We start from the raw sequence: 18,428 nt of genomic DNA, 5'->3' as shown, positions 1-18,428 counted from the left end.
CTGTTATCTTTCTTGACTAATTCATCATTATCTAAACTTTAGTTTAACTAATCTTTTTCATTGGAGTTAATTAAACTCTAATTATCATTTTTCATGACCTTTTTCCTTTCTACCACAAAATAATCTTTTGTGCTTTTACAATGTGGGTCTACTTTTAAGTATTTTAAAGGTCCCATTATAGTTTGTTCTTGTGATAAAATATTTTGTTACATTTCATTGCACATGCACAGGGTTGGTTCAATGGGGACTGAATGTTGTTTATAATTCCAAACGTACTACATGCAACTACATGAAATGTGGCAAGCTTATATTAAATTGTACATGAACAAAATTGGATGTGAGATATAAGTATTTATAGTCAATATATGTAAGTGAATTGACAACATCAGTCTTACTTGAACTATGACAAGTTGGAGTGCAAGGTGATATTGATGTGAAGAATAAGTATCCATCATACAGTTTGTATATTTCATTTTCATAGCATCTAAGACCACAGGTATGCATATCTACAGTTTATTTCAGTATCCCAGTATATTGTATATAATACATACTCTTTTTCTACCATGAACTTTCACTAAATCAGCAGTTTAGGGTAAAATGAATAACTGATAATTTTGACATCAAATACATAATACTGTGTTGAATGGCATTCTGTAAAAGGTCGTGGCATGTACACTCTGACCCCCACATGTGCACATATGATTAACTTTGCATTGTTCTTAGTTTCTTACATGTGCATAGATACTGTCCAAAATATCTTTAATTAAAAGACTTGGAATTCTACACATTTAAATTCTGTGGGCTTCACTGATAATTTTCTTCAGTCTTTATCCATAATTACTGTTAGTATGCCTAATAGATGCACAATGATAGAAAGAGTTTTCACTTTGCTTATTGTTTTTTTTTTTTTTACTTGCAAGCTTTAATCTTTATTCAAGTCTAGCTTACAGATGACCTTTAGGCAGGATTGAGAGCATACCATGAAAAAACAACAACAAAAAATGTAATATAGTTCTCTCATTATTCTTCTTAATTAGGTAATTCTTCACTTTTGAATGATTTATGAATCTTGATATGTTTTGCTTGTTTTCTATGGGTTTTTTTTAGCCAAGGGATCTTTTAACCTGATCATGTCTTTAAGTCAAACTAATACAATGAGTATAAATAAAGATGCAAGTTTATTTCTAAAAAGTTAAGAGCTCTCTCTCTCGCACTCAAAAAGCAAACCATAACATGGCTGAAGTATTTATATTATTTTATGAAGAAAAGTAGCTGTTAGAATAATATTTTTTATAATTAAACAAGATATCTTTGATCTTTATGAAATGATTTCTTCAACATAGTCCTATCATCCTAATCATAGTAATCCATAATTATATATTTGGGCTGGGTGTGGCAAATGGTTAACATGCCGGACTGTAATGTGAGAACCCATGATTTATGTCTTCTTGCCTCAAAGTTGTGCTCTGCTCTTTGTTGCTGTGGTGCATTATAAGAGTTATGGACAAATAAATCCCACTATTCCTTTAGAGTAACACAAGAGTTGACAGTGGATGCTGAAGAGTATTGACTAGCTGCTTTCCATGTAATCTGTCAGTTTAAAATTGGGCATGGCCAGTATAGATGGTTCTTGTGTAGCCTTGCACAAATATTTGAAGAAAAACAAATAATTTAAGCATTTTATTCAAATCCTTTTCTTACAGTGATGTTATGTTTTGTTTTAACTTCATCAGATATGTCAGCTGATTTAAAATAAATATAAATTAATTAATGTAAGATATGTACTGGAGTAAGTACAAGTTGTGAGATATGATTTGAAATTATTGTACTTATAAATTACATTAAAATGTTATAAGTTCTATAATGGTTCACATATAATTTCAGGATGAGACATTAGTCCATTGCAGCCTGACAGAACTTGAAGATGCAACTTTTACCTTTCCTGTTACCTTTCAGGAGGTAGATTATAAGGTCAGTTTTGTGTTAACCACTGTCTTCATCTGAATTGTTATTGATGCTCGAGATAATCATATTTTCAAGCTGAAAATTATAATGTTTTACTAGACAACCCATGACCCATTGGGTCACCCACTATTCAGAGGTTATGAAGACTTCAAGCTAATTTCAATCTTGCACCGAAATGAAGGTTTATTTTGAGATAATTTAATTAAATACTTCAATCCATTCATGTTATTCATAATTCAAGAAAAGATATTTGATTGTTGATCGGGAGTAAAAGTAAAGACCATTTCATTTTTCAAAAAAGTGAAGTCAGAGTTTTCAGGTATTGTGATGAATTAGTTCATTATGTTGTGGTCTTTCCTCTTAAACCTTCTACAAATAAGAAACAGTAACATTTTATTTTTTCTTCGAATTACCTATCATAACCAAGGCACATTATTGAGAAATTCTTCAAGACCTTGTTTTTGTCATCTTACACCTTTTAATGAAAATGGGAACATTGACAGGGAAATAGATTTGAACGAAGAAGTTTTGTAAAGAGCATGAACAGTAGTGTGATGTAAAATTACTCATGCTAAAAATTTTCATAAAAGTGACCCGAAAAACAGCGCTAATTCAGTAACCCGTGGCCTGATGAAGTTTCGTAAAGAGTGTGAACGGTAGTGTGAATGATTTTTTGACTGAGAAAATAAGCAAACAAACATATAATCTCAGTGTTTTAGTATATAGATAGATTGTTCAAGATCTTGTTTTGAAGATGGGAACATTGACAGGGAAATAATATAATATCCCAATCCTCGGCAAGAGGTTTTCGTTTATAAAATTTTGTTGTTGTACTCGGCTTGATTTTTATTTTATTACCTCCATAGTTACTATTTGCAAATAGTCAATAATATTGTAGGTCCATTTTATTGTTGTTCTTTCTACGCACCATTATAACACATTTTCATCTCATCATTTATTTTCTGTTGTGCATATATTGTTGTATAAACAAAGTTTTATAATAATGGAATGTACGAAAAGTGACCTGAAAAACGGGGCTAACTCGGTAACCCATGGCTCGATTTTAAAGAAACTTGTTTTATTCTGTTTCTATTCTCATTTCATTACAAATATGGTGGTATTGTGCACCATTTTTGCTGTATTTAATTACAGACAAGCACACACAAACAAACAATCTCAGAGTTTTAGTAGTATATAGATATTTGTCTCTTAAGTTTGTTAGTCTACTTTTATTTGATAGAAAGTTTAAAAAAGATATAGCATAAATAGTGTTATGATATACAAGATATTGATTGATTGGCAATCACATTAAATATAAGTGAGGTATTTAGAAGTTTTGTATTTAGAACACTTTCTAACGTACATGGTTATTTTTCTCTGGAATTAGAAAGCTATTTTTAATGCAAAGTTTTATTCATGAGAGATGAAACGGCAAAATTACTTGGACCATCCACTTGGAACTTGTGGACTTTTTTCCTCAGTATGATGGAAAAGGGAGAAGTTTTCTGAATAGTGAATTGATAACCTGCTCACAGATTTTATATTTTTATAAATTATCATATTTTCATTTTGTCAGGGATAACAGTCCACCATGTATGTAGACTGTTTAATCTGCCCATGAATTTTACATTTGCATCATATAAACTCTAGTAAATCATATTATTATTTTTTTAATTCTGTAATATTGTTGAAAAAATCATAATGAATATAGACACGTATACATTTGTAATGTGTAATAATTGTTGAACAAATAGACTTTCAGTTCAAGCTAGCAACATTTCTTACATCTGCTTGCCTGTGACTAGTAAACAGAACTAAACTATACACTTCTGAACTTGCTCGAGCTCTTTCTTACGTACCAAACATTACGTTTCATTGCAGTTTAGTAAAACAGAGCTTAAGATAATAAATTATACAAACGCATTACGGCTTTATACAAACATACCTGTATGATGTAAAGGTAATGTAGCCAAATTTTTGTTACTTTTAGCCTATAATGATAAGGTGAGTGGGTAAACTACATGTTAATTAGTCACAACACTAGTGAAATACTAAGAGAGACTTATAATTTATGTAACTACTTAGACTTACTAAATGATATAAATTGTTTAATTGTAGCTACATTAGTTTTATGTTTCTTTCCATTTGATTATAATTGATAATTTTCTGTTTGGCTGAGATTGTCACCTACTAATAAAATGTTTAATTTCTCTCCTCTTTTTAAGGTTTATGTGCGTACTAGACCATTTTTTCGGGAGTTTTTGGAGCATGTTTCCAAGATTTTTGAAGTGATTTTATTCACAGCATCCAAAAAAGTTTATGCTGACAAGCTGTTAAATTTACTAGACCCTGGCAGAAAACTAATAAAGTAAGGAAACATAGTCATAGTTCTTTACGACTGACCTCATTTCTTTTGTGTGCTATCATATTCTTAGATGTTAGTTTAATGCTGTATCATGTATTGGATTTTTTTTAAGAACACAGGTTAAAAGGTAATCAGAATATCAGACAGTAATTAAAGTTTTAGATAATGTACACTTAAAGGGGTTTGAACGCTGTATGAATAAATTATATAGACAAACAATTTTTAAATGTTTTTTCCACATGAAGTTCATAAGCAAAAATGTTGAGAAAAGTAACTATATTTCCAAAAAAATGTTTTCGTTGTAATTATTAGTTTATTCCTAAAAAGATAGTAAAGTTATGGACAGTTTAATGGTGTAGATTCTCACAGGTATTTGACAATTAACCTAAATAGAAATGTTCACTTTTATTTGCCTCAGAACACAATATTTTAATGTTTTGGGACTGAAAATGACTACTCAACAAGTAATAGTATGTTCCACCATCAATAAAATTCTACCTCATGCTTATAAATTATTGTTTGCCTACCTATTATTAAGAACAAAGTATCTTATTCTTACTTTTCCTTCTACTTTACAGTTTCTTTTCCTCTTTCATTTGGATTCTAATATTTTTTGGATAATCTCTCATCCTGATTGTTTTAACTTTAAGAGAAACAGCTGAGGAACCTTCTTATGACTGCATCCCCAGTATTTGCATTTCAGCAAATACCACATCTTCTAACTTTGCACTTGCTACTGAGACTAGAGCCAACATGGCTTTCAGACATTCTCCCAGTGTATCAGGGTTCTCACTAGGGTCTCACAGTGAAGGGTCCTGGACTCTCAACTTTTTTTTTTCAAGAGTCCCAGTGAGATTTTCAAGAGTCCTATAGGTAGAATTTAATAAAATCAGGTTAATGATAAATGAAAAACTTTACAATTTATACTGCATGTTGTTTCTCTTTATAATATTTTATCAGTGTTAAAGAAGTTAAGTGAACTTTCATGCTCAACGAAAAGCTATTATTTATAATGTACATTACATATTGCTTACCCTCAGCATGTGCTAAAGTAGGACAACATGCAATAGGATAAAATGAACAGCTTATTCAATAAACATGAAAATATCTTCTTCTGTTGTTAAGGCATCATCACTTAAAAGTAATTACTTGATTTCTTGTTTTCCTTTATGATTTGTTTCAGTCCAATTAACATGTTGTTTATAAACAAATTACTGTAAGAACCTGCTTGTGTACCATCTACTAAATTTGATATCTTACAAATTATTTTCAAGCAAAAGATAAAGAAACACTTTAAAGATTTTAAAATTAAAACTACTTGTTGTCATTTGATGTCATTTGTCTCTAAAATATGTGCATCACTCAAGGAATATGAAAACTGTCATATAATAGATAATATTTTATAATTTTATATTCGCTTTTGGGGGATAATATTAGGTCCTCAAGAAATTAATGTTATGTTTTGGAACACCTTCATTAACCACCTCCCAAAAATCATACATCACGTATAATAGTTAAACGAACCACCTAAACATCACGTTAGTGTAGCCTATATAATGTGTAAAGTTTAATATACTCTAATCCCTTATAGTGATGGCACACAATGAGACACACATTCGGCATATAATGCTGTTTGAATACAAGAAGTGAAACAACACCTCTGTAGCCACAAAGAATATCAAAGAAGTTTATGGAAATGTTTGAACATTTGTAAGTGTCAACAGTGGTTCAGCAAATTTTGTTCAGGTGACTTTAGCCTTGAAACTGTGATGGTAGGGGCCCACTTGTTGAAATTGATATCGATGCTCTGAAGATGCTTGTTGAGTCTAACCCAAGGCAACACACTCGTGAAATGGCCCTGAAATTGTATGTCTCTTATGAAACAATATGTAAACATCTAAGGAATATGGGAAAACTCCAGAAAGAAGGTGTTTGGGTGCATCATGAGCTCTCTGATGATCATCATTTCCAACGTGTGAATGTTGCTTTGTCTCTTCTGGCATGTAATGAGCGTAAACCATTTTTGGACAGAATTGTCACAGGTGATGAAAAATGGATTCTCTCTGCAAATATTAAATGCCAAAAACAATGGCTCAGTCCTAGACAAAAACCACTTCCGACCTCAAAACCTGGACTTCATCCACATTTGGTGGGACATCAAAGGAGTAATTCATTTTGAACTACTTAATCCACAGTGAACTGTCAATGCAGAGATCTGCAGTCAGCAACTGGAATCTTTAAATCAAGCCTTTCATCAGAAACTCCCTTCACTTGTCAATCGGAAAGGTGTTCTTCTACACGACAATGCACATTTGACAAGATTATGGAGTTGGGTTGGGAAATTCTCCCCCACCTACCATATTCTCCACATAAGGCACCATCAGATTAGCATCTTTTTCCTTCACTGCAACACCATCTTAATGGGAAAACATATGCAATTATGGAAGGTGTTAAAGAGGACATCAACATGTTTTTTTGCTTCAAAGCCAAGTGATTTCTTTAATCAGGGCATTAAAAACCTGATTGTATGATGGAAAAGCATCATTGATAAGAATGGAGACTATTTCATTTAATAAATGTTTTGTTTTGATATATAACTTGTTTGGGTTTTTTTCATCTAAAAAAAAGTGACATTAATTTCTTGACGACCGTAACTCTATATGAGGTCGGTTGATTTTACCAACCTCTTAACCACCATACAAAATTAGGAATGATACTAAATTTTCCCTATTTTCTTTCTGGAGTGACTGAAAATTATAACAGAAAACCACAATTGTTCATTCTAAGTAGCTTAAAGCTTGTAACAGTATACATCTTTTTATACTTAAATTTTATTGTTTTATTGAACTGTGTCTAACTAATATTCATGCCATATAAATTGCAAATCATATGGGGAACATGCAGCTCACATTATGGTATCAAATTACACAATGCACATACTATTACAAGCATACCTCATAAAATTATTATTATTTATTTTACTTTATCTAACCTAACATTTTAGTTACTTTTATAATAATAAGTAGAGAATATGCATAAAAAAAACAAGAAATAAAGTACTCACCTGGATTTTATTCTTTTTTGCTGTCAACTGTTGGTGAAACTTAACCCTACTTTTTTATGGTGCATTAAATAATTTTTATCTAATTGAATAATGCACCAAAGAACACAGAATAATATGTGAAAAGGAAACGATGTTCCATAACTATATAAATTTTCCTTGTTTTCTAACTGGGACAAAAGCTGTTAAAAATTCAGCTAAGCTTGTCGATGTGTTTCTGTGGGAATAAAGTTTGAACTGGAAGGAAAATAGACAATTATCTGTACAGAATACATAATGTAATGTATCATTTGATAGAGAAAAACTTTGGCTTTCTATTGGTTATAAATACTATAATCTTATTTGTCAGAGAGAACTATTGGCAAGTTCTGAAAGAGAGGATATGACAGGTGGGCATGGCAAGAAGGGTCTGATTTTCTATTTTATTGCTGTGTAACTAAATAAAATTGAAGGCTATGTAAATTATGCTTTGCCTGAGTGACGATGACAGTATAATGAGTAATTCATGTTAAAGTTTGTACGTCTTGGAGGGTTGGTAGAAAATTTAGAGAAGAGGGAAGACAAGAATAACAAATGTCACTGTTCTCATACTAGGGGAGATTGAGAATTTTTTTAAAAATATTTCCTTATAAAATTAAGAACTTAAAACTTTAACACTAAACTTTGGTTTATTATCTACGTTCTGATGCTGAGTTTATTCATATACATTGATAATGAAATAGTTTAATTAAATTTTGAATTTAACTCTGTGAAAGGTTGTAAAATGCACACTTTGACCTACTCATTTTGAAGCGTGTATTTGGTGCTTGGTGGGTCAAATCTCATGCTTTCCTGACAAATTATCATATATATATGGGGCCCAGGAGTTTGGGTTAACTAGAACCCTGTGTATATTGATTAGTTTATCACTGAAAATATGTCTTCTGTTGGAAAATTAGTTTGCAAATGGCAATGGACATTCACCAAAATGAAGAAGAATTTATTTTCAAATGAATATTTCTCTCTGAGAGGTGAACCAATGAGAACAACAGTTGTATTCTTCAAAAGCTCTAGTACTAATTAAATTATCATTGAAAATTAATTTAAGTGTTTTTTTTTTTATCATTTGCCAAATACTGTGATGATCAAAAAATTCATGAATTTCTTAACGATAAACTTCAGATTTTAGGGTTAAATTACAAAAACAAAGTATTATGGTAAGTTTATTTTTATTTTACTCTCTGAATAACAGATTTAGACTCTTCAGGGAACATTGTGTGTGCATCAGTGGAAACTATATCAAAGATCTGAGCATCCTAGGTCGTGATCTCTCAAAGACTGTTATTGTGGATAACTCACCACAAGCCTTTGGCTATCAGGTACAAATCAGAATATCTAACCAAATATTAAAATGTAAAATGCTGAATACTGAAACACAATTTCCCTTTATTTATTTAAGTTTTTTAACAAAATACATATGTTTGTAAAAATCAACAACAACTTGACACAATGGAAATGTTTCCAGTTCAGTACTTTCAGGGAAATTTATAAGAAACGTTATAATAATGTTTGCAGTTAATTTTGTATACACTACTCAAATAAGTTTAGACTCAGTGTTATCCTGTCCTGGTTCTATTGTAATGTCCTACATGTATTTGTTATTTGCTTCTCTGTAATGTGTTACAGTATCTTCATCCTCTTTAAAATACCTAAAGCAGTGGTTCTTAACCCTTGAATTGTGACCCAAAACTGGGTTGGAAAGCCATTTTGAGTGGGTCACCAAGGGTCTCCAGTGGCTGTCTGAACTTTCCTTTACAGTCCAACAGTAACTGCACGAAGAGGGTCTATTTGAAAGCATGGGTTGCTGAGCTAGCCCCACAGCCAGAATTTGGGGTTGCAGGCAAAAAAAAGTTAAGTACCACTGACCTAAAAGCTACAAGAACAATAATATCTGTAGTTTTTATTTTTGCCAACACCAGATATTTTTTTTATATTAATTCCAAAGAATATCAGTGCGACATGAAGTACCTAACACTAATGCTGGAACATAAACTGTCTGTTGACTAACAGGTGACAGTAAGATGAATTGTTATGTCAGTTCACAATAATACCTTCCACACATTTAAGAAACCACATTTAGGCTGGGTGTGGCTAAGTGGTTAGTGTGCCAAGACTGTGAATCAAAGAATCCATGATTCATTACTTGTTGCTGCAAGAAACACATTGAATTTTTGGGTTATGATTTTGCTTTAAGATTGATGGTCAAATCTCACAATTGGGTCAGCCAAGATTTGGCTGCCTGTACTGTTGCTTAGTTGCCTTCCTTCTAGTTTGTCTGTCTCTTCATAATTAGGATGGCTCTGAACTTATAGCCCTTAAGACAAAAATTATGAAACAAATAGTTATTAGCATTTCTCTCTCACATGTAACATCAAGGGGGCTGTGGAAAATAGAAACCCGAGAAGAAAAGTTGCTATTTCCAGTGCTGAAATATAATGTTGCCAAATTATCCTAGACGTGGAAGGACTTCAATTAACAGAGATGTTAAAATGGCAAATTAAAAAGACAGTTAATGAAGTAGGTTGATCCTTGATGTTACTATAACATATCTACTCTAACACATTTTTAATCAGCTTTGAAGGGAAACATGATTAAAGGGAAATAATGAAAAATGGTAAGAAACATTTGCCGGTGGAAGAAATTATTTAAACTCGAAAATTTACATATTTATCAAACACAGAGTTAGCAAATTACGTTTCATATAAAACATTGAGTAAGTAATTCTGTGTACACAAGTAGCTTTTCTTATTAAAATTTGTACTAAAAGTCAACTGTTGAAGTAAAATTTATCCTGTCAGTTTTATCAAATCAAGAATATTTTCGTTTCTCTTCTAGCTTGAAAATGGCATCCCAATAGAAAGCTGGTTTGTTGACAGAAATGACAAAGAATTGTTGAAGTTGATACCATTTTTAGAGAGCCTTGTTGCTATGGTAACTAACTTGATTTCATATAAGCCTCAGTTGTGTCCAAGCTATGTTAACTTTGGTTCAAATATTAATATTGTATTTTATATCTTCCATTTAGAGATTTCTATCAATATTATTTGATGTAAGTTGATAACTAGTTTTCTGGGAAAAGTATCACAAATTTATTTTTTAAGGAGTTTTATTGAAAAGACTAGCATACAGTAGTACCTAGAGGTAACTTAACTGAACTCAGCTGTTGCATTTAATGTTGTTGTATATGTAAATATTTAACTGTGTGTCAACTGTAACATATAGGTTTGATAACTTTAATGGACTGCAACTGCCTGTTGAATAAAACGGAGATGACGTTTTGGTGTCTAGACTGAAGCCTCCTTAAGGTCAGATCTAAAGAAGGCCTCAGTATAGAAGATGAAATGTGACATTTCAAATAACCATTTAAAACTAGCTTCAACCCAACTAGATAGAGTCTAAGGAATGGTTACAAATTAATGAGTAACATTTTGCATTTATTGTCATTAACCCTTGTTTTTCTTCCAGTTTTATCAAAAGTTCTTAAGCACTTCAATATTGATGATTAATGTCAACTCTCAATAATACTTTATATATATACATAGTATTTTTCTTATTTCTTGATTTTATACAAGCCTACTTCATTACACATCAGTACATAATCTTTTAAGTGCATAATACTAAATCTTAACTGTAATGTAAAATTATTCATAAACTGTATCTAAATTCATAACATTGCTATCTTCCAACAGTTTTATTTGAAAAACTGCGTGTATATTATGTTTTCAAGGGCAGAATTTTGGAAATATCATAATTATGACTTTATTCTGTTTGTAGTCATGAGTATTATATTGAAATTAATGTTAAAGTGTAATAATTTAAAATATTGGCCTAGTCGCAGTCAGTTATAGTTTTTAACTAGGCTGATTAAATATTTCTTTGCATATTAAGTATAGATATATCATTCAGATAACTTTTCAGTATATATATACATATAGTTATTAATAATAATAATAATACCAACTGAATATTCAATAAAATAATATAGCAAGAGGCAAAGATACAGAATTCAAATCGAAATACTGGTTTGTACATATCTTCAACTCATTGTGAAAAAAGGTGTACAAACTAAAAAAATTAGCTTGAATGTTTGATCAGAAAAAAACCCTAATAACTCAAGTGATTTTGGAAGGCGAACTTTCCTTCATTAAGGATGAAATGACAAATGACCTTTGTTAAGAACGTTGTCTGGTTATGTAGTCATTTTATCAGAAGTGAGACATCATGCGTTTCTAAGAATTATGAAAGAATATTGTTTGTGTATGTGATGGGAAAAACAAGGAGGAAGCTCAGAGATACAAAATTTGTTTGTGCAAGAAAATATACAAAACAATTGGGAGATTTAACAACAAAATCACTAAATGAAACAGGAAGTGGATGAGTGAAATATAAATAAGAAATTTAAGAAATGAAATCCAATAATAATAATACATGTATAAATGAGCAAATGAAATTAGTAGATATTAAATGAAAATCATAATACATAGATAAAAAATAATTTTAATTAAGAATAAAGAGTTCAAACATTATTCATTCAATAGTAAAGATATTTGTTTCAAAATAGGGTTTTCTAAGATTTTTCAAAAATTTTTAGTTAAAAGACAGGAGTCACTACTACAGGGGTTAAGTTTCATACTATGTGGTAGTCATGGTTATCATACCTTTTAGTCTTTCTATAATATTCCCAGACATTAGTTATCTATAACACTTCAGTTTTACCACTGTAAGCTTGTACCTTCAGATTGAAACATTTCTCCATAAGAAACTAACCGTACTTTATGGTATTGTTGGACTGGAAATTAGTGAAAAGTGACTTCCACGTGTTGCTAGCTCATCTTTCCCATGAGAATATAGAGTGGTCAATTTGCAGTCGTGTGTTTGATTGATTCAAGTTGAAGAAGCATCACTTCTTTGTTCTCTTACAGGATATACGTGTATTTTAGTCTTTGTACTTGGGTTAGCTTTGTCCTGGTTGTCTGATCATTCGTCTTTTTTATTGTGCAGCAAAGCCAACTCCATCTATTGTTGGGTTAGCTAGTAAACAATAGTCAATCAAATAAACAGTATTATTCCATGTTCAACTGTTTTAGCATGCACAACATTTTTGGTTCCTTCTTGTATTGCATCACCTAACCTGTTTTTGTTTTTACATCTTAAAATTCATCTCCATCATGAGTTAGTTTGTACACTGAAATGAATTGCCTTTATTATTCAAACATCAGTGCCAGCTAGATTTTAGTTACTGCAGTTTGACTCATCTGTGTGTAATAATTCTTTACTTAAGAATACTACAACCATATGGGGTGACAATGTTTAATATGTTTGCAGTGTAAGTGATTTCTCTAATTATGCAATAGGAACGTAAGATCTCATTGTGAACTTTGCCTTAGATACAGCTAATGTTATGGCTTTATGTTATGTTTTTTGACAGAATGATTGCATTGGAAACTTTCTCTTGAGTGCACCACTGGTGGTACATGATGTCCTGTCTTTACCCATTTAAGCTTTGGCTGTCATGTGCCACTGGTGGTTGCACACTATGATTTAAGTAATAATAATCAAATGATCATAATATTTAATATTTTTTCCTTTTTTTTTCAGCTTAATCTTGTCGTTTTTTTAGAAGAAATATGAATATTTCACAATTTTATGGGTATAAAAAAGTGACATCAAATAAAATAATCCCTACTGTGGATGATAATAGTTCTATCCTTATTATATTACAGTCTTCATAACAGTTTTCTTATTTATGAAAAAAGTCTCAATTAGTGTTTTTTTGCTTCAGTTACTCACAACGAAAAATTTAATGCCAATCTCTAGATGTAATTTGAAAATATAAAGTGATTTAATCATATAAATTTGTTTTATTTCTGTTGTCCTTTCAACATGGCATTCGTGCTCCACAAGTAGTACATGATGAAAGGCGTGGCTTTATTATAGTCATCCTTATAAAATAAATGCTTCATATAGGACTTTCGAGATATGAGGTACAGTTATATCTAAAGGGTGCTCTGTACCACCGGTGGTGCACAGTGTTGTGAACGTGTTAAAATACTAATCCAGTAGGTCTCTTTTGTTTCTCTGTTGACTTTTGGTTTCAATCTCGGTGAGAATCACGTTACTGATGAAAGTGTTAAAGCATAAGCAGTAGGATGGGTCTCTGTTTTTAGTCTTTATAGAAGATTTATGATTGCTAAGCTGTTCTTTAAGGATGGTCAGGGTTTGTCCAACATACTGTCTAACAGAATTTTAGGTTTATTTATATGCATGTTGATTATAAGTCAAATAGATGTAATTATCTGTATAAAATTCATTAATTAGGCCTTACATGGAATGCTGTGTACAGTTTTAGTCTCCTTATCTAACAAAGGATATTGTCTTATTGGAAAGGGATTAGAGTGGCTGAGTTACTATGATATTCTGGGGAATGGAAGGGTTATCTTATGGGTATACGTTAAGTTTTTGGATCTTATTTCCTATTAAGAAAAGAAGGGTAAGAGGTGATCTTATTGAAGTTTACAAGATTATCTGGTAGATCAATAGGATAAAGTCCTCGGATTTCATTGTGCTATACTCTGAAAACAATAGAACTAGAAGACAGAAGTTTAAGATTTGTGAAAAGTCTGCCTAAGCACCAGTTAAGTGTTTTATTTTTCTGCCAGGGTGATTGGCTTAAAGAATGAGTTGCCAATGATAGTGGTGGAGGCTAGCAGTTTACAAGAATTTAACAGAGGAATCGGTAATGTCCTGAAAAATAAAGTTTACTTTAAGTTCTTACTTTTTCTCAAGGGTGGGGGTTGATGGAATCCTTAAAAGATCGAACATTTCCTTGTTATGTTACTTAGAAGCACATACATTTACATGGGTAACTAGAAAATATAAAACATTATGTTAAATAATTATATTGAATACTAAACTGATATTAAAATGTAAATCAATATTCTAACCTTTATATATCATTAGTTTTGCATCAAAGTAATTCAAAGTGGAAGAAATTATTACTGCACTTGAAATTCTTTGTTGGTCATGAAGTAATATTAGGTTGCATTAAAGTAATTCAAAGTGGAAGAAATTATTACTGCACTTGAAATTCTTTGTTGGTCATGAAGTAATACTAGGTTGCACTGAATGGGACAATTTACTAACTTTTGTATTTGTTTCATATACCAGGTTTGAATTTTACAACTAGTGTTATTAAATGTAGCTAAAGTATTTAATTTCTTTAGAGGACAAAGCAGAGATGAATTAGCAAAAATTTATTACTGTCTTCCATCATAACATAATTTACTCTTACTCTGTTAAGCCTCCTAAATAATGTTTTCATTTGTTCTATAAGATCTTGCTATGGAAAACTGTTATTGTGACACATGCTTGTTTACTTGTGCATTCCTTAGTTTCGAACATGTTTAAGGTTTGTGTATTTTGGATAGCTATTTTCAGGCACTAATGTATCTTGTATAAGTAAGTCATTTGTGAAATTTATTAGCCTGGTGACTAATCATTCTTAATAACTATGAAAATCAAACATGTAAACATTGGATAAGTCTTACATTAAAGTATCTTAAAACATTTCTAAATTTGGTTTGTTTTTTTTGTTTTCAGAATCAAGATGTTCGGCCACATATCTGTAACAAGTACCATTTAGCTAGCTTTCTTCCGCCCGATTAACCCATCCATAACCAGAAGCCCACTGTTCATGAGAGAATATCATCGCACTGTTTTGGAATCAATGTTGTCTGTTTTGTTTTATTAATAGATAAAGGGTGCTTTCTGTTGGATAGTGTTAAAAAATCTTTGCTTTCATACATATATCTTTAAATGCATATGTATTTAGGTTCACATGACACTGTTTGAATTTCATTTTGTCTTAGGTGAATTGCACAAATGAAAAAGGATTTATACATGAAATATACCTTTTGACATTCTAGCAAAACTGTAGAACCATAAATATGTGATCAATCAATCCATTGAAGTAGAAAAATAACTGGTTTTGTAACACTTGGACCATTTTCATGATCAGTCTTTCATCACAGAAGATATCCAGATGGGAAAAAACTGACTTTTAGAATGCCTTGTATACCTATATATATATATATTTAGGTAGTGTTTATAGGTTTTAGTCATCTGTTTAACCTAACAAATTTTGGTATAATAATTGATATGATCTGTAGACCAGTTAAGAATCTTCTTATAATCTAGTTGGGTGAGTATATAAAACCACACAATCTTTAAATATCACAACGTAACACTGAACCTTTGTGTTTTTAAATAACCAAGATTAATGTCCTCAACAACAAAAGATGGTAAATGTATATAAATTTTAAAATCTTTTAATTCATGTAGGTTTTTTAATCCCAATGTAATTAAAATATATACTATGATACCTACAGTCTCATTCTATGAAAAATAGTCTTTGTACAAAGTAAATTTTCTTACTAAAAGCATTTGTACATATACAACTTTGGACTGTGACTAAGTGTAAAACCTCCTTCAACAAATGTTTAGATAGATAGTTAGGTGCCAGTTTTTCAGCAAAAAAAAAAAGAACTCTTTATTGCCTTAAGGCATAAGATATATGTATCTTTGTTCATTCTGTAGAAGTATTTTTATCTTGAAATGTACAAATATAAAGTCCTGAAAGAACTTGAAGTGTTTTGAATTCACAACTGTTCCATTTGAAATGTTCAAGTACTCAGTTATAGAACAATATTTTGCTTAAATACACTAATTAATAGATAGCACGAGAATATTTTCTGTGATGTCATGAGGTGAAGAAATATGATATTCTGTGATTTCAGGTACTTTAATAAGCATTTTTTAGTGATAAAGAAAGAAATATGCAAGAAAGTTGCTCACTACTGTGACATTAACCATTGTGTTCCTCTATCTCTTGGTCTTTTCAAGATATGTTAGCATAAATCTATTCTTGTTTTAATTGTCATAAATAACTTAATTTTCCAAAACTGCATTTAAGTTTGTCAGTAGTGTATTATTCATAATTTTATGAACCGCAAAATTATACATTAAGTTCTGGTAATGTTTATTAAATTTTCAGCTGGTTTTGTAACATGCAGCTGGGATACATGGCTTCTACCTTACTTCTCTAACTGGCAACAATAATATTGTTTAGAATAAATACTGATGAATACATGACAAATGCTTGGCTGCACTCGGTGGCACAAATAAGCATTACTTTACTTTCTTGGGCAACCCTGGTAAAAGATGATTATAAGTCTGAAAAAAAAAACTGGTCACCTGGTGTGTTTTTTTTTTTCCTTTGGGAAAACAATTTTTTAATGTGGCTTAACATTTGGGTTCATATCATTAATTTACAATGTTATTTTTATTTTTTCATCTTAATATATATACATTTGATTTTTAAAACTGACATATTTTATACTATTTCCAATGCTGAAAATGCATCAATTTCCCATGAACGTGTGTATGCATTTATATTTTTACTTTTTATTTCTCTATTTTATTACTGGACATCTTTTTGATTTTTAAATGTAATATTTCTTTAGGAAGTATTGTTTAAGACACTAACTTCTGTTATTCATTTGAGTCTGTTTTTATGATATATCTGGAATATTTATCATAAATACATAAAGTGTAGTAAAACTTGCTCAAAAACATATCTATCAGTCAGTGCTACTATGCTTTTGCACAAACAATTCAAATTTCTTAGTATGTAACAGATTATGAAAAATTGTTTGTCGTGAAAAGTTACTTTTTTTCTATATAAAATCTTATCACTTAGGTATTAAGTGTATATTAGAATTTTTTATTCAAACCTCAAATTTATTTGTTTTACAGAATACTTTAACTTCTTCACTGTGTGTATTTGTTTCTTTTGTTCAAGATGTAAAATTTGGCTCAATGGTTTAAATATTTCATTTTATAAGCAGTCTTTCAACATAGCTCTTACCCACATTTTTAGAAGACTTGCTATTTTATACTTTTGAGCACTAATGGGATCAAAGCAGTCGCTGGAGGATATTTTGTTTTTCCATAAAAGCTGCTGTCTTATACTGCTAAAAATGTTCCTCAGAAAAGTATGGTATTTTAGTGTGCAGAGCTCATAAGAAAGCAGTGATTTTTGTCATTATTAAAAGCCTAAAAATATTAATGGAAATGGTGCATATGAAATTTATTTTATTCAGCATTAAACATATGGCTTGTTGGTTTAAAGAACTTTGTGTGTGGACTTACCATTTTAGATATTTAGAATAACTGTTGTGTTTTTAGCCATTTAAAGTAATCATAGAAAAAATTTTATCAAGATTATTAATATACAGTGTACATCAATGTTGAGTGAGAACTTGGAGATGCATTCTTAAAAAAATTATCTGAAGACAAACTAAAATCCTTTATTCAAGGAAAATCATATTTTTGTCAAAAGTATATATTACTCCATTGTAGTAAAGAAGTTAGCATATTAATAATATTAGAAGTTGACAGATTAGCTAGTTTATTAAAAGGCATTTTTAGAATATGTAAGGGAATAAGTAGTTTTCTGTAAAGCCGACTCTTCAGGTATTGGGCTAATCAATTTTTTCAATTAGGTAGTAAGTGAAAAGGGTAAGTGAGCTGATGAAAGAATAGTAATATTCCAACACAGAAATTAAAGATGGTTTATTTTTGGAACTCTTCAACTGTAAGCTGCTTAGGGTTCAAACCAAAAATAATCCTTGTGCATAGGTGTATGTTGATTTTGTCATTGCACAGTGAATTGTACCTGTGTACAAAAAAAACAAACATATTTTGCAAAGAAATAAATGTTTGTTGGCAATTGTGACTGGCTGAATTATTTTCAAAAGTAAATTGTCCAACTTTAAATTGTGCATAGGTCATAAAAGTTACTAAAGTACAATATTTTATGTGAGATATCCAGCATCGTGGCTGGACACTCTACTTATATATTGTCTCATAACTAACCAGAATTGTCCTCACAAACAGCCAAATTATTATGAAAAGTACCATTTTTGTGGATTCTGATAA

General features: G+C 30.7%; 1 protein-coding gene across 2 annotated transcripts in view; it reads left to right on the top strand.

Moving 5' to 3' along the window:
- The window catches only part of LOC106457007 (CTD small phosphatase-like protein 2), a 52,911-nt gene extending 34,692 nt beyond the window's left edge, over positions 1-18,219 (top strand). For both annotated transcript variants that reach the window (XM_013916394.2, XM_022382815.1), the window contains exons 8-12: positions 1,885-1,971; positions 4,191-4,333; positions 8,623-8,749; positions 10,266-10,361; positions 15,030-18,219. In XM_013916394.2, the coding sequence (XP_013771848.1) occupies positions 1,885-1,971; positions 4,191-4,333; positions 8,623-8,749; positions 10,266-10,361; positions 15,030-15,095 (519 nt within the window). In that variant the 3' untranslated portion in view covers positions 15,096-18,219. The remainder of the gene's footprint in view (positions 1-1,884; positions 1,972-4,190; positions 4,334-8,622; positions 8,750-10,265; positions 10,362-15,029) is intronic.
- The last annotated feature ends 209 nt before the right edge of the window (positions 18,220-18,428 follow it).

The sequence above is a fragment of the Limulus polyphemus genome, unplaced genomic scaffold, assembly GCF_000517525.1.
Source record: "Limulus polyphemus unplaced genomic scaffold, Limulus_polyphemus-2.1.2 Scaffold280, whole genome shotgun sequence".
NCBI classification, from domain to species: domain Eukaryota; kingdom Metazoa; phylum Arthropoda; class Merostomata; order Xiphosura; family Limulidae; genus Limulus; species Limulus polyphemus.
This window is presented reverse-complemented; position numbering and strand designations above follow the sequence as displayed.